We start from the raw sequence: 22,052 nt of genomic DNA on the forward strand, positions 1-22,052 counted from the left end.
CACTCAACATACGACAACCCCAACTACAGAATTTACTATCATGAAGCATATGCAGAAAATAATTTGGTAAGTTAGGCTAAATGTGCATTTACGGATTTTGAATCTGTTCCTCCACTCTCCCTGTGGTTTCTCCCTGGTTTACATCACTATTGCTCTCCTGTCCTCCTGGTAATCTCTCAGACTTCCCTAGCCAGCCCCTCTTTTCCTTCTGCTTGCTCCAACTCTGTCAGAAACCAAACAAACAAGAGAGTCACAGTCAATAAGTAATTGATGTAAAAAGGCAAAAATGCTACCTGCTTCTATGTAAAGTGTTATTTGAGACACCTGAATCCAGGTTTATTCTCACAGGGTACTGACACTGACCTTCTCTTGGGAAAGTCAAATGTGTCATTGGATTTTAGCCTTAAAGTAACATTCTTCTAAATGGCTTACCAAATGATTAAACACACATTTCCCATATACAGAAAAAAGAAACTGGACAGACTAGATTACAGAACAACAATGTGAAAATTAAGAAGGATGGGAATGTGAAAATTAAAATCGTATTGCAACACAGGGACTCAGCCTCCTCCTTCAGCTATTCTGTTCCTCTATTGACAGGAGTTTGCAGAAACTGTATGATTCATAAGCTGAAGAAGATAATCTTAATGCCTGCCCCACACAAGCACCTCAGCCTGTAGGATTTTTTAGTTCAGTAAATAATGATTGTTCTATCCTTAAGTAATTTAAGACATTTCCACATTCTTAAACATGGTATTTACATTTTAGAATAAAATCACTTTTTATTGGGAACATAATTTTTATAATAGAATGATACAGGAAATAAGATCCAATATTTAGCAATTCTGCTTACAATGAATTTTTTTCAAGTTGTATAGATTCTGCATATTGACAGATACATGCTTATACAAGACATATGACATTGACACAAGGACTCAATGGGCAAGAAACTGGTGTGAGGCAATTCAATTAAGGAAACATAAAGTGAGCTGTTATAATGCATCAGATAGCATCATAATTAGATAAATAGCCAATGTAAAAAGGGAAAACCCATTTTGTGATATCACCCAATTTTAGTTACCTTCATCATCAGAGACAGAGTTTAAACTTGTAAAGATCAGAACTAAACAACTAGAGCTGCTGAAGCAGGTAGGTCTGATATAATACCATATGATACAGGAGTTTCCCCACTTACTTTGAAACGCAGGTGGACATACTATAAATGTCTGTTGGAATGGATCTGTCTGAGTGCAAATCTGGGTGGTTCCAGGCTGCAAGGAAACACCCTGCTGGGCAACTCCAGGAACTGGTGCAGCAGATGATGGGTACAAAGCTGACTGGTAGTTTAGTAGTGAGACATCTGAATTAGCCAGAGAAAGAGTAGCAGCTGCTGCAGTAGAACTGGAAGCTAGAACACTGGCCTAAAAACAAAAGGATTATATTTGTACACTTGTATTAAGTAGAGACACAATAATTTTACTTATAGAGAATTTATCCAGAAAAACTTAGAATAATGTTTTAAAATGTAATGTTAGCTGCCTCTGAAATAATTCTCTGCTTAAGAAACTTTCCCAGTCCCTAAATCGAAGGCATATTATAAGGTCAAATAAGCAAATAAAAAAAAAGAATAGTTCTATGTTGGCTGTGGCTACACAAACCCCAACTACTTCTGAACAAAAATTGCCACATGGAAGATCTCACCAAATCTCATAGGCTCTTCCATTAAAAAAGGACACTCAGTCAAGAAACTGGGAAGCTTACATCTTCAGAAACAAACCTAAATGTAAATATCACTGGCCAGCAAACAAATGCAAAACCACCCTTAAAGTTAATGATTGGAAACCTTTCAATACAGTAACAAGAGATATAAAATCCTTCTCCTAATAGGGAGAAAGTCATTTGGCTAAAGTTAGTACAACTAACAGCGGTAAGTAGTACAATAGTCAGACTCCATTTATTTGATGATGCTGAACATATGAGGGCATGGATTAGGCCTTTATATTTAACTTTAGTTAGCCTGTGCCTGGTAGGTATTATCAGTCTACCCTGTTTTCCATCAACTTTTGTCAAGTAGAGAATTTCTAAGAAGCAACAAGACCACCAAAACAAAAATTGGTTCTTTACCTTGCCCTGTATTCTTACTAGTTTCTATCCCACTTAAGCTTGAGTTTCCAAAATTATTTATTGAATACCTGATTGTGCACTGTATTGAGCTGATTGCTGAAGCTCATGGTTAGATTTGTGCTTGTATTTGGAGCAACATGTGTAGTGAAAGGACTCTTGATCTGACTCACTGTATCATACATGTGAACCCTCCGCTTGCAGATCTCCATGTTCTGAAAACAAGACTTAACACTGAAAAAGAGATTAAAGATTCATTAAATGAATGCTGAGATTTAAACAGCAAATAACTCAAGATGAACATGGATCAAAGTTTTTTTTCCCCAATCACTTTCAGATAAAATAAATCAAGAATCTATTTAATCATAGGGAAGAAAAATACACATCTAATTTTTATCTTATGATGTTTCAGTGAGAAAGAAAAGCACTGCTGAGCCAGATTTATAAGCACCAAAGTGGCTGGCTCATTTGATAGTGCTATTATTAAGGCAGTAACTCAACAAAGAACCACATGGCAAAAGCCCCAGAATATTCCATACTCACTGATTGCTATGTGGAAAATCCAAAAGGTGAGTCATTGTCACAAACTGATGGTTAAGAGTTTTTAGAGGGGTAATTCTCTTATCTGCATCAATTGTGAGCATTTTCTTTAAAAGATCAATGTATTCTCTTCGGTCTGCCTTCTCTGCCAACATGTCTGTTCCCTCTAGGTCTGTGGACATATTCACCTTCCAAAGAAAATTCAGAATTATACTTCTTCCCTTAACCTTTAGCACTGACACTACATAGCTGCCTTCCCTCCAAACTATGTCTGTGTTTCCCTCCAAACTATGATCAAAAGAGAAACCCGGGGAAATTCTTTTTATGAAAGTGTAATCATTTTCACAGGAGGAAGCTCTTTTTATGCTGCTTAATTAAAATCTTCATCTAAATTTAGTGGTAGAAGAAAGCTAAACAATTTCTTGTCATTAAAAATTTGGGGGCTGGGCATGGTGGCTCATGCCTATAATCCCAGCACTTTGGGAAGCCAAGGCAGGTGGATCACCTGAGGTCAGGAGTTCGAGGCCCAGCCTGGCCAATGTGGCGAAACCCCGTCTCTACTAAAAAAATACAAAAATGAGCTGGGCATGGTGGCACATGCCTGTAATTCCAGCTACTTGGGAGGCTGAGGCAGGAGAATTGCTTGAACCCGGGAGGCAGAGGTTGCAGTGAGCTGAGATTATGCCATTGCACTCCAGCCCGGGCAATAGAGTAAGACTCTGTCTCAAAAAAAAAAAAAAAAAAAAAATTGGAACAAGTAGTTAAGCAATAGTGATTGTTACTACCTAAATATAAAAGTTTCTACTGTTGAAAAAATTAAGTAAGTGTGAAGTGTTCAGAGTTTGTAACATAATAGGTGCTCAATAAATATAGCTCTTAAGTATTTGAGAAAATGGGACAAGAAACTTTCAATAATATTTTAAAACACTGCTATGTAACAAGACCAGTTAAGTAAAAAGCAAGAGAGAAATATGTAATTCTAAAAATATACTTGGTTAGGATTTAAATGTTCCTTTAATACATGGCAGATTAATGCATTTTTTATAAAAACTGAAAACAAATACTACAAAGATAACATTAAATTTGTCTTCAGTATAATCAAGAGAAGTGTGTCTCTGCTTAAAAATAAACGTCTGACTTTCTGAAACTTTCCGTACTCACCTGAGCCATATCATCTAAGCAATTAAAAATGTACTTCCGGGCTTCTTTTGATTTTATTCCAGTCTCCAGTTCATGTTCTTCAGGCGTCTATAAAATAAAGATTCTCCTCCTTAAATTCCATCTGTATGTTATTTTCACATTTTATTCAAAACTAAAGCCAGAATACAAGAGACAAGTGTGGTCACCCTGCCAACCACAGATGGCAAACATGAAAGTAATTCACAACCAGAAAATCTTCCAGTGGACAGATGTGACTTTGATATCTAGCTACCCTTTCAACAGTGATAAAATAAACATGCAAGTAATGATACAGCACAGTTCCTGAAGAATGTCAGGTAAAAAGGGACACTACCATTATTCTCTTAAAGCTACTTTGAAATGAATTGATATCTCAAACACTAACTGTTCAACAGGATCAGAGGCACAGTCACAGAGTTAGTCAAATTACTCAGATATTTCTGAACCTGACAGAGTAGGCTCAGAAGTAAAAAGCAGGTATTTGTTTCAAGAAAAAATATAGAAGTCCTGAATGTGGGCAGTTAGAAAATTATGTGATTTTATCACATTCATTGAGAATTCTCTAAAAATCAGTCATTACTAAATGTCTCTAGTCCTATCGCTTAATGGTGAGCACTACTCTCCAAACTTTCTATCAGCTGCGGATTGAACATATACAAAATAACCTCAGCCAACTGAACTAGCACTTAATGTTTTGTTTTTCAACCAAGGATAAGGCCAAACAGGTACAAAGAAATAATTTTTCAAAATGTTTCCCCCTCTCCTGTCCCTCCTCTACCTGAAGAATTTAATAAACTTTGAATTCAAAGTCGGGGAGTGAGGGGTGGAGTATAGGAATCATAAGGATAGTAGGGAAGACAGACCTTAAGCCTCCACAGTGGGTACCCCAAATTAGGATCTCTGTTGAAAAACCTGGTTGTTTTTGTTCCGGCACTGAGAAGATATTCAGCTGGCAAGCCTTGTGTTTGTGAAATATAACGAATCTGAAACATCAAAACCATTAAATATCTATTTGAAGTGAAAAGGGAAATTATTAAAGACTTTTACACCAAAACATTATTAACTTTAGGCAAAAGAAGAAATCAATTCTTTAATCAATACAACTGAAATTTATCTGTAAATACCTATATATACTAACCCATCCACTGCTACTGTATCCATTATTTACAAGGAAATCCAGTTTTGAAAATTTTGGCTATAATCTTTGCTTTTCCTGTTGACTTCTAATACTTCAAATCTGTGGAATCTACTACAATTCAGATAACTTCCTTTCTAAATCCTGTAACTGGAAACCAAAATACCACGCAGACATTGTAAATAAGGTAGAAGTAAATTTATGGACATGTAAAGATATTTGGCAATATAGACCAGGCATGGGGGCTCATACCTGTAATCCCAGTACTTTGGGAGGACAAGGCAGGAGAACAGCTTGAGCCCGGGAGTTTGAGACCACCCTAGGCTGATATAGCAAGATCCTCAACTCTACAAAAAATAAAAGAATTAGCCAAGCAAGGTGGCATGCACCTGTAGTCCCATCCGTCTGGGAGGCTGAGGTGAGAGGATCGTTTAAGCCCAGGAGCCAGAGGCTACAGTAAGCTACGACCACGCCTACACGCCAGCCTGGGTGACTGAGCAAGACTGTCTCTAAAAAAATAAAAACTTAAAAACAAACAAAAAAAAACTTGTGTACTTACTGTGTACCAGACACAGTGTTAGGAGCTGAGGATATACCAGTGATATGAAACAATCTCTACCCTCAAGGAGCTAACATCATAAAGGGTAGAAACATTTTTTAAAAATAAGAAGGCTGGGCATGGTGGCTCACACCTGTAATCCCAACACTTTGGGAGGCCAAGGCGGGTGGATCACCTGAAGTCAGGAGATCAAGACCAGCCTGGCCAACATGGTGAAACCCCGTCTCTACTAAAAAATACAAAAATTAGCTGGTCGTGATGGCGGGCACCTGTAATCCCAGCTACTCGGGAGGCTGAGGCAGGAGAATTGCTTGAACCAGGGAGGCAGAGGTTGCAGTGAGCCGAGATCGCACTACTGCACTCCAGCCTGGGTGACAGAGCAAGACTCCATCTCAAAAAAAATAACAAGAAATGAGAATTCACAATTTACTTCCATGGTAAAACATTTTCCCTCAATGGACAAATTCCTTAGGAAATTATAGTGTATCTCCTAAAGTTTGTCTATTTTGAGATACAGATCATCTATTACTACAACTCAGATGACTTCCTTTCTAAATCCTATCTTAAAGACTCAGTATGTCACAGCTTCTGGGACCTAAAGTGTTTCAGTCTGAAGAAAGTACTTCAGTGTATCATGTGTAAAGGAAAATTATAATAGCTCTGAGTAAGTAGAAGTTCTCTTAAAATTCCAGTTCCTCATCCTTACTCTACTTTCCTAACTCACAAAGCACATTAGTTAATGAAAGTTAAGTCTCTAATAAATCATTACAGATCTAGCAAAGTATCAACCTTAAGTAATATAAAATTCTTCTTTTTATTATAGAATTGCAAACATACTTTAGCCTAAAAGGCAGGAAGAGAAAATTCTACTATTCTTTAAAAAGTTCTTTAGTAGTAATTGGACTACTCTTTCCCTATTATATAAATACTTCGGTAGTACTTAGTACTTCTCTTTCTCTAGAATCTATTTCACAAGTAACTACTTGCATTCTATTTCCATCCAAATAAACACTTTTACCTGATCATATTCTGAAGCACCAGGATAAAGAGGCCATCCCAGGAACAGCTCAGCTATCACACAGCCCAGTGACCACATATCAATAGCTTCACAAAATGGTAACCCAAGAATAATTTCAGGAGCTCTAGCAAAGACAAAAAATATCAGATAAAAAAAAAACATTATTTGGGAAAATTAACTACATGACTAAGTCCTGTTTTAGTATTAGCTAAAGGAACATTTATTCAATGAAATGGAAAAAAATCTTTGGTATACAATCTATCATCTGAAACTCAGGGCCAGATGTGTTTTCGAATACAGAATATTTTGAATTTCAGAAAGGTAATGCAGAACACAAAGTACATATTATATAATAATCCCAGAGGAGTTCAGTGCAGTGCTCTATAATCAAACACATTAATATTTCTGCAACAAAACATGGAACAGTCATACTAAATTGGCTAAATAAAGACTTCAAATAGCTTTACAATGGTTCAAGTCAGGTCTTGCCAATTAAATGAATTTGTACCAAACTTAAAGAACAATTTTCGTTTATGAGAGCTTTTTGAATTTTGCAATCACAGATAAGGGATAATAGATCTTTTTTATTATTATTCCTAGAAACTTTTCAATCACACACACACACACACACACAAAATCAATTAAAAGACCTGGTCAGCTGGGCACAGTGGCTCATGCCTGTAATCCCAGCACTTTCGGAAGCCGAAGCGGGCGGATCACCTGAGGTCAGGAGTTCGAGACCAGCTTGGCCAATACAGCAAAACCCCGAATCTACTAAAAATAAAAAAATTAGCCAGGCGTGGTGGTGGGCGCCTGTAATACCAGCTACTCAGAAGGCTGAGACAAAAGAATCGCTTGAACCCGGGAGGTAGAGGTTGCAGTGAGCCAAGATCACACCACTACACTACTGTGTGGGTGATAGAGCAAGACAGTCCAAAAAAAAAAAAAAAAAAACCCTGGTCAATAAATAACTCCTCATGACAGAAATGCCTTCTGGAAAAAAAAAATAAGAAAGGCCTTCTGAAGAGACATGGTGTTGACAGCACACTCTCTAGAGCCAGCCTGTCAGGGTTTGAATCCTAGTACCATCATTTAACAGTTGTGGGTGTTATTACTTGATATCTCTGTGCCTCAGGTTCCTCATCTATGAAATGGAGACAGTAAGAGTTCCCACCACGCAGAGTTGTTGTGAAGCTTAAATAAATATATGGAAGCTTTTAGACCAGTGCATGGCACACAGTAAATACTAATAGGTGTTAGATATAATAACATTATTATATTACCATTATTTTAAAACTCTGAACTTTCAGTGTGCTTTTTAGAAATATTCATTTTCATTAACAGTCCAAGTGAGAAATAAAACGCTAGGGAACCTTAAAAAGATGACTAAGGTAATCCGTAAACTCAGACCTTTATACATATGAACATATCTAAAATAGAATTATCCCCATTATATAAGAAGAAACTGAGAAAAAGAAATATTAAGTTATTGGCCTAGAGTCACAGTCAGTAAGTGGCAGAGCCAGGACTTGAATCCCTGCAGTCTGGCTCCAGAGTTGAGTATATTATGTATTACACTGTTTCTCAGTAAGTAAAAGTACATACTCATCTATATAAATTTATATTTGACATGGTGGAATACAAGGGCAATTGTCAAACTGTGACTAATTAAGCAATAAGTGGGTTCAAAAAGAAAATAATAGGTAACACTAATAATAATAATAAATGACACATAAATAGTGCCTACTGTGTGCCATGCACTGTTCTAAGTTCTTTATAAATGTTCAGTCACTTAATCCTTACAACAATCCTATCAAAGTATTATTATTATACGTCATCAATTCTAAGATACACATCTTTTTACATTTCAGCACCTCTGAAATTAAGAGGATTCTTACAAATGATGGTATATTTTAGTTTAATGGCAGTGCTTTTCCTTTTCTAAGTGATACAAAAATAATGTTGTATCTTATAATCAATGGCACCTTAGATTCTATGTAATAAAAGTATTATCTCCATTTGACAGATGAAGAAACTGGGCACTAAGAGGTTAAAGTAACTTGCCGAAGGCTATACAACTACTAAAAGATGGTGCTCTTGGCCAGCGCAGTGGCTCACGCCTGTAATCCCAGCACTTTTGGAGGCCAAGGTGAGTGGACTGCTTGAGATCAGGAGTTCAAGAACAGCCTGGTCAACATGGTGAAACTCCATGTCTACTAAAAATACAAAAATGAGCTGGGCATGATGGCGGGCGGCTGTAATCCCAACTACTCAGAGGCTGAGGCAGGAGAATTACTTAAACTTGGGAGGCGTAAGTTGCAGTGAGTTGAGATTGTGCCACTGCACTCCAGCCTGGGCAACAGAGCAAGACTCCGTCTCAACAAAAGAAAAAGGATGGTACCCAAGCTATCTGGATCCAAGATTTCAGCTCTTAGGCACTTGATCATCTTCTCCAAAGAATTTCCTTTCCTTCTTACAAGTCATGGAATTACAATCTATAAGGACACTCCAGATCCAGATCCAGATTCCTCATGTAACAGGAGTTAAAAGGAAAACAGATCTCTCCATGAAGAACCATCTAACTGGCCATGTCTCCTCACAGAATACTTAGGTTTCTGAAACTACTTTCAAGTGATATGTGCTTATTGTTGCTTTGTGTATATGTGCAGGGGGTTGAGGGAAGGCAAGGATTAAGCATGGAGAATATAATTTCCCTAAATAAGAATATCCCTCCCCATCTAAGCAAACTAGACATAAAAGTAAAGAAAAAAAATCCCCCCCTAGTATTTATACATAAATAGTTGCCCTTAGAAAACAGTAAATCTGGGGACTCCACAGAGCCTGAAAGCTTTTCTGATCCTTAAATAGAAATAGCAGTCAACCCAAGCCTCTTCAGGCTTACACTTTTTAACAGCTGTGGGTGGAACCACCAATATCATCAGTTTTTGTAGTATTTAATTTGAACTGTGGTTTTGTTTACCAAAGAAATAACTGGCCGGGTGTGGTGGCTCACGCCTGTAATCCCAGCACTTTGGGAGGTCGAGGCGGGTGGGATCACCTGAGGTCAGGAGTTTGAGACCAGTCTGGTCAACATGGTGAAACCCCACCTCTACTAAAAATATAAAAAATTAGCCAGGTGTGGTGACGGGTGCCTATAATCCCAGTTACTCAGGAGGCTGAGGCAGGAGAATTGCTTGAACCCAGGAGACGGAGGTTGCAGTAAGCCGACATGGTGCCTGCCACTGCACTCCAGCCTGGGTGACAGAGTGAGACTCTGTCTCAAAAAAAAAAAAAGAAAAGAGAAAAGAAAAGAAGTAACCCTCAAAAGTGATATTCCTGTTACAGGTGGCTAGAAGCACATATTACTGATGGAATTTCAGAGTTCAACGAAATCTCAACCATAATGGCATGTTTTTAACACTGCACAAGTTTGACAAGCGCATTAATAAGCTAGTGAGTAAGACTACCCAGAAACAACATAAAAGCTTTTCTAAAATTGAAAAGGAACAAAATTTTCTACTCCTAGTGAGCAGAATCATTAATTTCCAAGTTCATGACAGTGCCAAAAATAGCTGGCAGGGGAAGCACAACTGGCTATGTGCCAAAATAAAAACTGGGTTTAGAACATTCGGAAGCATCAATTGGAGGGCAGCATATTGATTTTGCTATTCCTACCATACTAGAAAGACATTTTGAAGTCCAAAAGGTAGGTCACAAAGAATGGCCAGGCCACTCTACAACTTGCTTTTTTAAAAGGTAGCAATAATAGGCCAGGCGCAGTGGCTCACGCCTGTAATCCTAGCACTATGGGAGGCCGAGGCGGGTGGATAGACTGAGGTCAGGAGTTCAAATCCAGCCTGGCCAACATGGTGAAACCTAGTCTCTACTAAAAATACAAAAATTAGCTGGGTGTGGTGGCAGGTGCCTGTAATCCCAGCTACTCCAGAGGCTGAGGCAGGAGAATCGCTTGAACCTGAGGGTGCAGAGGTTGCAGTGAGCCAAGATTACATCAATTCACTCCAGACTGGGCATAAGAGAGAAACTCCGTCGGGGGAGTGGGGGAAGGGAAGGTAGCAATAATATATGATAACTATCTAGAGCTTAAAGTTTTCTGGGAAATTAAGGAAAGCATCACTTCCACAGCCCCCAAGTCCCATTTTTTAAAAACAAACTGAAGATTGGCTGAAAGTTTTTTCATTTGGTCTCACCCTGCTTTTGGAGTGACAAAAGCAGTTAAGGATTTCCAGCAAAAGCTCAGTCAAAACAGCAACTCTACCACATCCACCTTATAAAAAGGCAAATAGCAAAAGGAAAAACAAAAAAGGAAAGCAGTTAAAAAAAAAATATATATATATATATATATATGGCCAGAAACGGCGGTTCACACCTATAATTCCAGCACTTTGGGAAGCCAAGGCAGGAGGAACGCTTGAGCAGGAGTTTGAGACCAGCCTGGGCAACACGGCAAGACCCAATCTCTACCAAAAATTTTTTTTAAATTCGCCAGGTACGGTGGTGCGTGCCTGTAGTTCTAGCTACTCAGGAAGCTGAGGTGGGAGGATCCCTTGAGCCCAGGAGGTCACGGCTGCAGTGAGCCATGATTGCACCACTGCACTACAGCCTGAGACCCTGTCTCAAAAATAAACAAAAAACCAGTAAGGCTGCTTAGTTCATTGAGGGCTTTGTATTATTTGGGCCTATAAATGTTAGACTTACCCAAACTCTACGAAGCAAAAAGACAAGTTATTTTCTACTTTACTGAACAGTAAGGCATCACTCGAGCAGGTTCATCTCTAAGGACTGAATACTTTAAACTGTGAATCCAGATTATAATTATTAGAATTATTTTCATTACATCTTTCCTGTTGGCCTCATTATTTCTTAATCCCTCAATATAAACTCTATAGACAAGTAAAACTCTGGTTCTACCTCATTTGTATAATAAGGAAGCGGAGATAGATAATTACTCTTCCAGGTCCCTTTCCAGCTTTAACATTCTAACAACTGGGCGGTAAAAAAGGTTAACTACAGAAGCACAGGAAAGTGAAAGAAACTGTTTAAAACTGGCCGTGTTCACTTCAGTAGGAAAATGGCATTGATTGTGCTTTGAAGACGGCAAGTCTCCTCTCTGAAGACACATCCCATCCTTAAAAAACAAATACTAAACAGGCTTTGGTTATTACAGTTAAGTGATAGAAACAACAATCCCTGCCTTTTGGTTCCCCAGCTTCAAACTTCTTTAAGTTGAAAAATTCTTCCAACCAACATTGTTGAGGTTAATTTCACTGGCACCCAGAGCAAGCTAAGGTTAGAATCACTTAACACAAATCACTGATTATTTCCATGAACATTCTCGTTTCTTTCTTCCTATCTCAGAGACATCAAACCTACTTACCAGATTAGAGAGGTTACTTAAAACCTAACTTCCTGCATCAGTGGCTTAGGTGAAACTATAGTTTGACTGTCAGAGGAAATTAGATTATTTGTTTGTCTAGGATAAACGGAAGATACATTTTCCTTCTCTAGACCTTTTCCTTCCTTAAGTAACAAAGTGATTCAGCTTGAAATAAAGGCTGGCTAGTTCAGTAGGGAAAAACGTTCAGCTTGTAAGCATGGCAAACCTTTGTCTCTAAAACTCAAGCCCCAAAGACAGGAGCTTTGCTTGGAGTCTGCACATTTACAGTGAGCCAGAGAATAAAGTATATTATTTCCACTGCCTGAATCATTTAGCCATGCCCAGGACCAGTGGACACAGCGAGGTGGCAAATTTATGTGAGCTGATAATACTTTGGCAAGTTATCAGAAAGACAAAGCAACGTAAACTAAAAAAGAGGGTAAGAGGAGGACTAGCTTTGGAGTCAGAATGCTTCACCAGCCAAATGGATTTCACAGAGGTTTTTTGAAAGACAGAAGGGTGAGGACTTAATGGTCTCTAATACAGCAACAAAGCAACATGAAAGAAGCTTAAGAGGACCACTGCGGATAAAACTAGTGATAAAGAAGGAATGCCTGAGCTGCTATTCCATCTGCCTTAGGCTCATTATCAAGTATTACTGTGACACAACAGAACACTCATGTTAAATCCTAAACATAGTCAAGCCCTGGGTACTGAACTTCAGTATACAGGGTAATTACTCAGTAACACACAGAATGAACTCCTGTTTTTAAGAGGCAAACTTAGCTCCACTTAAAATTATAGTCAACAACTATAATGCAGTGAATTTAAAGAAAGCTTTGTTGAAGGTAACTTTGAAGATTTGAAAATCGTAGTTTCTATAAAAAAAAAACCAAAATGAATCAATTGACAGCTTAAATTAAAAGGATAAAAAAATACAAAGATCAGCAACCTAACATTGAAAATTATTCAAAAGAATTACATTATCACAGAAAGCTAAGCAGTCAAATAATTCATTTTATTTTGTATTAACATGCCCCAATTATAACAAAGTCAAAAAATTTTTATCTCCTATTGCTCTCTTTCAATTTAAAAACTACTCTGTTATCACAAGAGAATGCACTTTGTCTTTGACAGGGCAAACAAATACTTAAAGAACACCTGTACACACAGTCAAGACAGAAAGGAAAAGCTGATCAGCCTTCCTCCTTCAGCTGCGGTCTGCCTAGTCCCTCCTGAGGACTCAAAATGGGATGCTGTGCTGAACTCTTCAGTTCACCAGTAGAGTATGCTATATATATGTATGTGGGTGTGGCTGGTGGTGAGACTGCTCAAAGGAGAGTATTAAAAAGCAAATGTAGTTGGAACTTAAATCTCCCAAGGCATAAATAAATAGAGATGAGATTCTTAAAGTTAGCCAAGGTTGCCTAGGGCAGCATAAAACCAGAAAACGAAGGCTCTAAGAGTTTCTTTACCTCACCTCAAGTAAAAATTACCAGTTTTATAAAACTGTAAAAAGATATAAAGAAATAAGGATGGACTGACTTAATATTAAGCTGTCAACACTACCCAAAGCGATCTATAGATTCAATGCTATCCTTAATAAAAAGCAATTATGATTTTTGTATAAAATAGAAAAACCCATCCTAAAATTTATATGGACTCTCAAAGACCCCAAATAGCCAAAACAATCTTGAAAAAGAACAAAGTTGGAGGTCTCACACTTCCTGATTTCAAACTTACTACTAAGCTACAATAATCAAAACAGTGTGGTAATGGCATAAAGACATACATAGATTAATGGAATAGACAGCCCAAAACTGAAAATGGGAAAGCAATAGAAGATAAGAATTATTTGTATGTATGTTCAAATGATTCCAACAAGTGTGCCAAAACCACCCAATGCAGAAAGGATAGTCTTTTCAGCAAATGGTGTTTGAAGAACTGAATAGTCACATGCCAAAGAATTACACTGGATTTGTAACTTGGACCATAGACAAAAATCAACAAAGAATCAAAAACTGAAATATAAGAGCTAAAACTATAAAACTCTTAACAGAAAACAGTGGAAAATCTGTATGACTTTGATTTAACAATGACTTCTTGGGTAAGTCACCAAAAGCACAAGCAACAAAAGAAAAAGTAGACAAACTGCACTTCACCAAAGTTAAAAACTTTTCCATGTCAAACACTATCAACAGGTAAAAAGGTAACCCAAGGAATAGATGAAAATTTAGTATAGAGACTATACAACTCAACAACAAAAAGCCCAATTCAATAAACGAGGAAAGGACTTAAACAGACATTTCTCCAAAGAAGATATACAAATGTCGGGCACATAAAAAAATGCCGGGCTGGGCATGGTGGCTCATGTCTGTAATCCCAGCACTTTGGGTTGCCGAGGCGGGCATATCACTTGAGCCTATGAGTTTGACACCAGCCTGGGCAACACGGTGAAACCTTTTCTCTACTAAAACTACAAAAAACTAGTCAGGTGTGGGGGTGCATGCCCATAGTCCCAGCTACCGAAAGGCTAAGGTGGGAAAGACTGCTTGAGCCTGAGAGGTCAAGGCTGCAGTAAGCCGTGATCGTACCACTGCACCCCAGCCTGGATGACAAAGTGGGACTCCGTCTCAAAACAAAACAAAATAAAACAAATGTTCAACATCATTAATCATTAGGGAAATACAAATCGAAACCACAATGAGATACCACTTCACACCCATAAGGATGGCTATTATTGGTTGGGCCCAGTGGCTCATGCCTGTAATCCCAGCACTTCCGGAGGCTGAGGCCGGTGCATCACAAGGGCAAAAGATCAAGACCATCCCGGCCAACATGGTGAAATCCTGTCTCTACTAAAAATACAAAAATTAGCTGGGCATGGTGGCACCTGTAGTCCCAGCTACTTGGGAGACCGAGGCAGGACTCCTTGAACCTGGGAGGTGGAGGCTGCAGTGAGCCCTGCAGTGCCACTGCACTCCAGCCTGGCAACAGAGCAAGACTCCGTCTCAAAAAAAAAAAAAGGCTATTATTGGCCAGGCGCAGTGGCTCACGCCTATAATCCCAGCACTTTGGGAGGCCAAGGGCAGATCACCTGAGGTCAGGAGTTCGAGACCAGCCTGGCCAACATGGTAAAACCCTGTCTCTACTAAAAATACAAAAATTAGCTGGGTGTGGTGGCAGGTGCCCGCGTGGCCCCAGCTACTCGGAAGGCTGAGGCAGGAGAATCTCGGGAGGCAGAGGCTGCAGTGAGCCACGATCACACTACTGCACCCAGCCTAGGTAACAAGAGTGAAACTCTTATCTCAAAAAAAAAAAAAAAAGCATGGCTATTATTTAAAAACCAAAACAAGGCCAGGAGTGGTAGTTCATGCCTGTAATCCCAGAACTTTGGGAGGCTGAGGCAGAAGGATGGCTTGAGGCCAGTAGTTTGAGACTAGGTTGGGCAACAAAATGAGACCCTCAAAACCAAATCTCCACAAAAAGTAAAATAATAGTAATTAGCCAGGTATGGTGGAGTGTGACTGTAGTCCTACCTACTTGGGAGGCTGAGGGGGGAGGACTGCTCAAGCCCAAGAGTTGGAGGCTACAATGAACTATGATTGCGCCACTGCACTCCAGCATGAGCAATAGAGGGAGCCCCTGTCTCTGTAAAAATAAACAAACAATTTTTTTTAAATAAAAAAAAAATAACAAATGTTAGAGAAAATGTGGAGAAATCTGGAATGTTCATCCACTGCTGGTGGGAATGTAAAACGGTGCAGCCTCTGTGGAAAATAGTTTGGTAATTCTGCAAAAAGTTAAACATAGAATAATCATGTGACCCAGCAATTCCACTCCTAGTTATATACCCAAAAGAACTGAAAATGGGGACTAGGATACTTGTACACCAATGTCCATAGTGGCATTATTCACAACAGCCTAAAGGTAGCAACAACCCAAATATCTACCAACAGATGAATGGATAAACAAAATGTGGTATATACAAACAATGGAATATTATACAGCCATAAAAGGAATGAAGTTCTGATACATGTTACAGCATGGATCAGCCTCAAAAACATTATGCTAAGTGAAATAAACTAGACACAAAAAGACATATATTGTATGATTCCACTTACAAGGAGTATCTAGAATAGGCAAATTCATAGAGACAGAAAGTCAAATCAAGATTACCAGTGGTAGGAAGAAGGGAGAATAGGGAGTTATTGCTTAATGGTTAGAATTTCTGTTTTGGGTGATGAAAACATTTGGAAATAGTAGTGATGATTACACAACACTGTGAATATACTGAACAGACAGCGGTGATGGTTACACAACACTGTGAATATCCTTAACACACTGAGTGGTACCAAATGGTTAAAACTGTAAACTTTCTATTACAAAGATCTTACCACAATGTTTTTAAAAAAGTAAACATGCAGATGACATTTTTTCTAAGTCCTTGCATGGGTTAAAATATCTTCACATTATTTTCACACATAATATAAAATTATTAATTCAGAATTTCTGTTTCCTCAAATTTTATTACAGGTATCTGGCATGTATAGCTCCTTAAAACATATTTTATAGGTTATCTATGTTTTTGCTTATTATTTCACTTCTTGATTAGATGCTTACATGATTTGTATTTAATGTATGGCCATTAAAACTAAATATTAGATTCCTTAAAATTAATAACTAGGCAAGTAAGTAAATGGGTGCTGACAAAAAGCACATTTTAAAAGCCTTGGTTATGATATAGACAAAAGTATATATATCAGCATTTACATACTGTCCCAATAATTATTATATGTTAAAATGGTAACTAAATTAAAAGTATCAATCTAGAAATATATATCATTAAAGTATAAGGTACTTGGGTCAAGGCCATTCTAGGATAACCCAATAAGTTCAAAGTATTTAGAGAATGTTAAGACAGGAAGAGACTGTAGCAATCATCTAATCCAATTCATGCTACTACAGAAGAAAATGTAAAAGAATAAAATGTTACTAGAGTTAAACCTGGAGTTAGTCCCAAGTTATTTTACCTGCCAAGATAAGAGCTTCAAAAAAACAGCAGCATATGCTCAGATTCATTACAAATAAATAAATATCTTTGTATATTTCAAGACTCTTTAAAATGGGAAAATGGCTGGGCATGGTAGCTCACGCCTGTAATCACTGGGAGGCCAAGGCAGGCAGATCACCCGAGGTCAGGAGTTCGAAATCAGCCTGGTCAACATGGTGAAACCCCATCTCTATTAAAAACAAAAAAATTAGCCAGGCGTGGTAGCAGGCACCTGTAGTCCCAGCTACTCGGGACAGGAGTAGCAGGAGAAATCACTTGAACCCAGGAGGTGGAGGCTGAGTGAGCTGTTATCACACCACTGCACTCCAGCCTGGGTGGCGAGTGAAAGTCCATCTCAAAAAAATAAATAAATAGGCCGGGTGCAGTGGTTCATGCCTGTAATCACAGATCTTTGGGAGGCGGAGGGAGGTAGATCACAAGGTCAGGAGATCGAGACCATCCTGGCTAACATGGTGAAACCCCGTCTCTACTAAAAATACAAAAAAATTAGCCGGGCATGGTGGTGGGTGCCTGTGGTCCCAGCTACTCAAGGAGGCTGAGGCAGGAGAATGGCGTGAACCCGGGAGGCGGAGCTTGCAGTGAGCCGAGATTGTGCCACTGCACTCCAGCCTAGGCAATAGAGCGCGACTCCGTCTCAAAATAAATAAATAAATTAAATAAATAAAATGGGAAAATGAGGTATAATGATACTAAAGAAAAGAACCAGGTGCTAGTATAATTCAACTAGTAACAACTTTCAGAATCAGACTGAGTTAATTTTTCCAGTGCTAGATAAAATTTCAGAAATAAGAAAATGTCATATATAGGAATGTCACACACATAGAATGAGCTAAAACATATTCTATTTCTATCTCAGAATCTATAAACCAATTCACTGCTATATGTAGCCTATGGGGTATATGTTAAATATAAGGACAGAACTCTTTCAGCATTTGCCACTTGCCTGTAGTAACGTGACTGTAAGTAGGTTGAGCACACAGCTTTGGAAACATGACTAGCAGAACCAAAGTCAATGACCTTCACTCGGTAGGGTTGGCGAACTGGATCAACCAGCATGATGTTTTCAGGCTTAAGGTCGGCGTGGATCAGACCAAGACTCTTGAGCTTCATCAAGGCTGTGGCCACCTGCTGCAAGATTGGTCTGATGTACTTGAGTGGCAGTGGGCTAAATTTGTTTTGCTTTAGAAAATCATATAAGTTCTGCTCCAACATCTCAAAAACAAGGCAGGTGTGATTCTTATGCTGAAAGCACTCGTATGAACGGACAAAATTATATTCATCAGCATTTTCACTGCTTAGGCGGGAAAGGATGCTCACTTCAATCTGCCCCTGTCTGGCATAGGAGGGGTGGTTCTTCAAGATTTTAATAGCCACAATTTCCTTGGTGCTCCTCTTCCAGCACTTAGCCACCTGTCCAAATGTCCCCCGGCCTAGGAACTCCAAGACTTCATAGCTATTGGTCATAGAGCAAAGGATCTCATGCTGGACCAGCTGGTAATCCCCTTCTCCACTGGAACTGCTACTCTTTGTGGTCACAGTGGTGGTTGTGGCAGCAGCACCCACCACAGTCCTGTTTTGCAGCATGAGAGGGGGATGTTCTTCTATGATCTGCACACTACCGTTGCTGTCAACTTCCTCACTTTTTCGTTTCAATCCACATTTTTGATAGGGCTCAAGCAAAGAAACGTTGCTTCTGTGAGTCAGGGACTGGCTGCTTTGGAAGGTTGATGTAGCAGCACTGCCCGAGCTATCAGCGGCTGTTACAACAATATGCTCCACTGCAGGAGCTGGGAGGAGGAGGCCCTGGTCGTAAGCAGGGATGCTGAAATTGGCTACCTGGTGAGAGGAGTTGGCTTGCCCTTGTGTGGCTGGGAGGGTTTTGCTGTGGGTATAATATTTGTCGTTGCTACTCTGTCCTGAAACATCCCAGCCAGAGGGCTCTATTTTCAGTTTCTTCGCACTGCAGAAGGCACTCGACGACACTGATGGGGGCGAAAACACTTGCAGCTGTGATGCCATACCTACATTGAGAGAAAGGAGGAATTAGACCACAAGGATAAGAGATACAAGGCTTAAAAAAAAAAAAAAAAATACAAGGCTTAGGTTTAAAACATATACACACACACTTTTACTTGATAAAAGAAACATGATGTAATAATGTTCTCCTCAAAAACTAATTCAATCTTGACCTATATTCATAGAAACAGTATACAGAACCTGCTGGACAAAGTGAAGATTATCCACTCCGCTCAAGTCATACATAAAATGCATTCAACTGTCTACCACATTTTAAAAGAAAAAAGTAACCAGTATGGGCCAGGCACAGTGGCTCAAGCCTTTAATTCCAGCACTTTGGGAGGCCAAGGCAGGAGGATCTCCTGAGCTGAGGAGTTCAAGACCAGCCTAGGCAACATAGTGAGACCCTGTCTCTAGTATAAAAATACTAAAATTGAAAAAAACAAAAAAAAAGTAACCAGGATGATGAGAAAGCTAGGGAGTATATTCTGAAGCACCAAGGAAAGTTGGCAGAAAAATATGAGGAAAGGATAAAGAACAGTCCAGCTTTCTGTCCCTGAATATCCCAGAGACACTTCCAGCTCAATAAGCCCAAAGATTAAACTGAAAGTTATCTTTTCAGAATAAAGTCCAAACATCTGACATAGCATACAAGCCATTTCATATTTATCTTCTCCATTTTCAACCATCCAATCTCATATGCCTTGGGGCTCTATAGTAATCCCTCTTTCCTTGCTCTACACTTTCCCCCTTTTTAATAATTACGCCTCAAAATTAGTCATCTGCAAAAGACTAAAATCTCTATCTCTAACCCAGAATTCTCTCGCTTTGAACTCCAAACCCAATATCCAAATGACTACTTAACACTGCAACTTGGATATTTTATAAACACCTCATATTCAATACATTCAGAATTAAACTTATGAGCCTCCACCCCACCTTCAGTTTTCTATCTTAATTATGAGATGCCATCACACATCCAGTGCCTCAAGCCAGAAATCAGGGAGCTCCAGCCTGGGCAGCATGGTGAAACCGTCTCTAAAACAAACACACACACAACAACAACAAAAAACAAAAAAAAAAAATTAGCCAGGCATGGTGGCACACGCCTGTAGTCCTAGCTACTCAGAAGGCAGAAGTGAGAGGATCACCTGAGCCCAGAGGTAGAGGCTGCAGTGAGCTGTGATCGTGCCACTGCACTCCAGCCAGGGTGAAAGAGTGACACCCTTTCTCAAAAAAAAAAGAAAAAAATCAGGGATGTCTGTTTCCTCAGCTACACAATGGTGATAGCAATACCTACCTCATGGGGTTATTCTGAGAATTAAATGATTTAATACCTGTAAAGTGATAGTGTCTAACATATATTTAATACTATTATCCCGACTCATTCTTCTCCCTTATTCCTCCACTTCTAATCTCTATCTTATCCATTCCATCTCCCAAGTATATTTCTTTTATTTATTTTTTTTATTCTTTTTTTGAGACAGAGTCTCACTCTGTAGCCCAGACTGGAGTACAGTGGCACAATCTCGGCTCGCTGCAACGTTCGCCTCTGGAGCTCAAGCGATTCTCCTGCCTCAGCCTCCCAAGTAGCTGGGACTAGAGGCGTGCGCCACCATACCCGGTTAATTTTTTTGTATTTTTAGTAGAGATGGGTTTTCACCATGTTGCCTGGGTGGTCTCAAACTCCTGAGCTCAGGTGATCCACCCCACTCAGCCTCCCAAAGTGCTGGGATTACAGGCGTGAGTCACTGCCCCCCACCTCCTATTTCAAATCAGCCCTTTTCCCCTAACCTTATTGGCACCATTCTAGTTCAAACTGCCAGTAGCTTCCAAACTAATCTCCTTTAATCCACTTAATAGATCTTTGCTTTTAAACAATGCAAATCGGATAACCGCTCTCTCTTCTTAACCATCTTGCTTCCCCTTCTCCCAGGGTTTCTCATTGCTTTGGAGATAAAGTCCAAGATACTCAATTTGGCTGGCCATAGTCGCTCATGCCTGTAATTCCCGCACTTTGGGAGGCCCAGGCAGGAGGATCACTTGAGCTCATAAGTTCAAGATCAGCCTGGGAAGAATTAGCATAAAAAAAAAAAAAAGAAAGAAAGAAAGAAAAGAAAAATTAGGCCAGGCGCAGTGGCTGATGCCTGTAATCCTGGCACTTTAGAAGCCCAAGGTGGAAGGATCACTTGAGCCCCAGGAATTCAAGGCCAGCCAGGGCAGCATGGGGAAACTCCATCTCTACTGAAAAAAAAAAAAAAAAAAAAAGCCAAGTATAAGTGGCACATGCCTGTGGTCCCAGCTACTCAGGAGGCTGAAGCAGGAAAATCTTCTGAGTCTGGGACATTGAGGCCACAGTGAGTTGTGATCACTCCATTGCACTCTAGCCTGGGCAACAGAGCTAGATTGTGTCTCAAAAAAAAAAAAAAAAACTGTCTCAACCTGCCTTAAAATGCACTCCAAAATCTGCTTGCTGCCTTCCAACGTCTCCCCACTTTGATTCCCTCCCCTCAACCCTCATTCTAGCCACACTGCCCTTCTTTCTTTAGTTCTTGGAAGGCCACTTACCTCCAGGCCCTCTAAATATGTTTAAGACTTTCTGCTGCGAAAACTGCCCTCTGTCACCTCTGCCGCATGTAGAAATGCTCCCTACGATCATCCCCTGCCCCTACCATGCATTCCCACAGCACCCTGTTAACTTGAAAGCATTTCTTTAATGCTACATTCCCAACTACAGTATAAGCTCTAGGACATGTACAATCTGTCTTGCTCTTCTCTTATACCACCAAAGCCTACTACAGACTGACAATATATACATACTTAATATCTGTTGGATGAATTACTTGACCCCTGCCTACCAATCTCCTATCATTAAATACAACTCCCTACCACTCATATTCAAATGCAGTATTTTCAAATGCTCAGTCCTTGCTTTTTTTTTTTTTAATGTCTTCCCTCCCTTTTATCTGTGTGGTCCTTGAGTCATGGGGGAAGTCTCTACTCCAATCCATATAG

The 22,052-nt window shown here is 39.4% G+C and overlaps 1 protein-coding gene across 8 annotated transcripts in view; it reads right to left on the reverse strand.

The window, feature by feature from the left end:
• The window catches only part of HIPK1 (homeodomain interacting protein kinase 1), a 49,224-nt gene that overhangs the window by 18,631 nt on the left and 8,541 nt on the right, over nt 1-22,052 (reverse strand). For all 8 annotated transcript variants that reach the window (XM_023222817.2, XM_023222815.2, XM_023222819.3 and 5 more), the window contains exons 2-8: nt 17,965-19,042; nt 6,553-6,676; nt 4,704-4,823; nt 3,823-3,909; nt 2,665-2,849; nt 2,193-2,355; nt 1,196-1,421 (exon numbers count right to left, since the gene is read on the reverse strand). In XM_023222817.2, the coding sequence (XP_023078585.1) occupies nt 1,196-1,421; nt 2,193-2,355; nt 2,665-2,849; nt 3,823-3,909; nt 4,704-4,823; nt 6,553-6,676; nt 17,965-19,042 (1,983 nt within the window). The remainder of the gene's footprint in view (nt 1-1,195; nt 1,422-2,192; nt 2,356-2,664; nt 2,850-3,822; nt 3,910-4,703; nt 4,824-6,552; nt 6,677-17,964; nt 19,043-22,052) is intronic.

This window comes from Piliocolobus tephrosceles, chromosome 1, assembly GCF_002776525.5.
Source record: "Piliocolobus tephrosceles isolate RC106 chromosome 1, ASM277652v3, whole genome shotgun sequence".
Classification (NCBI taxonomy): domain Eukaryota; kingdom Metazoa; phylum Chordata; class Mammalia; order Primates; family Cercopithecidae; genus Piliocolobus; species Piliocolobus tephrosceles.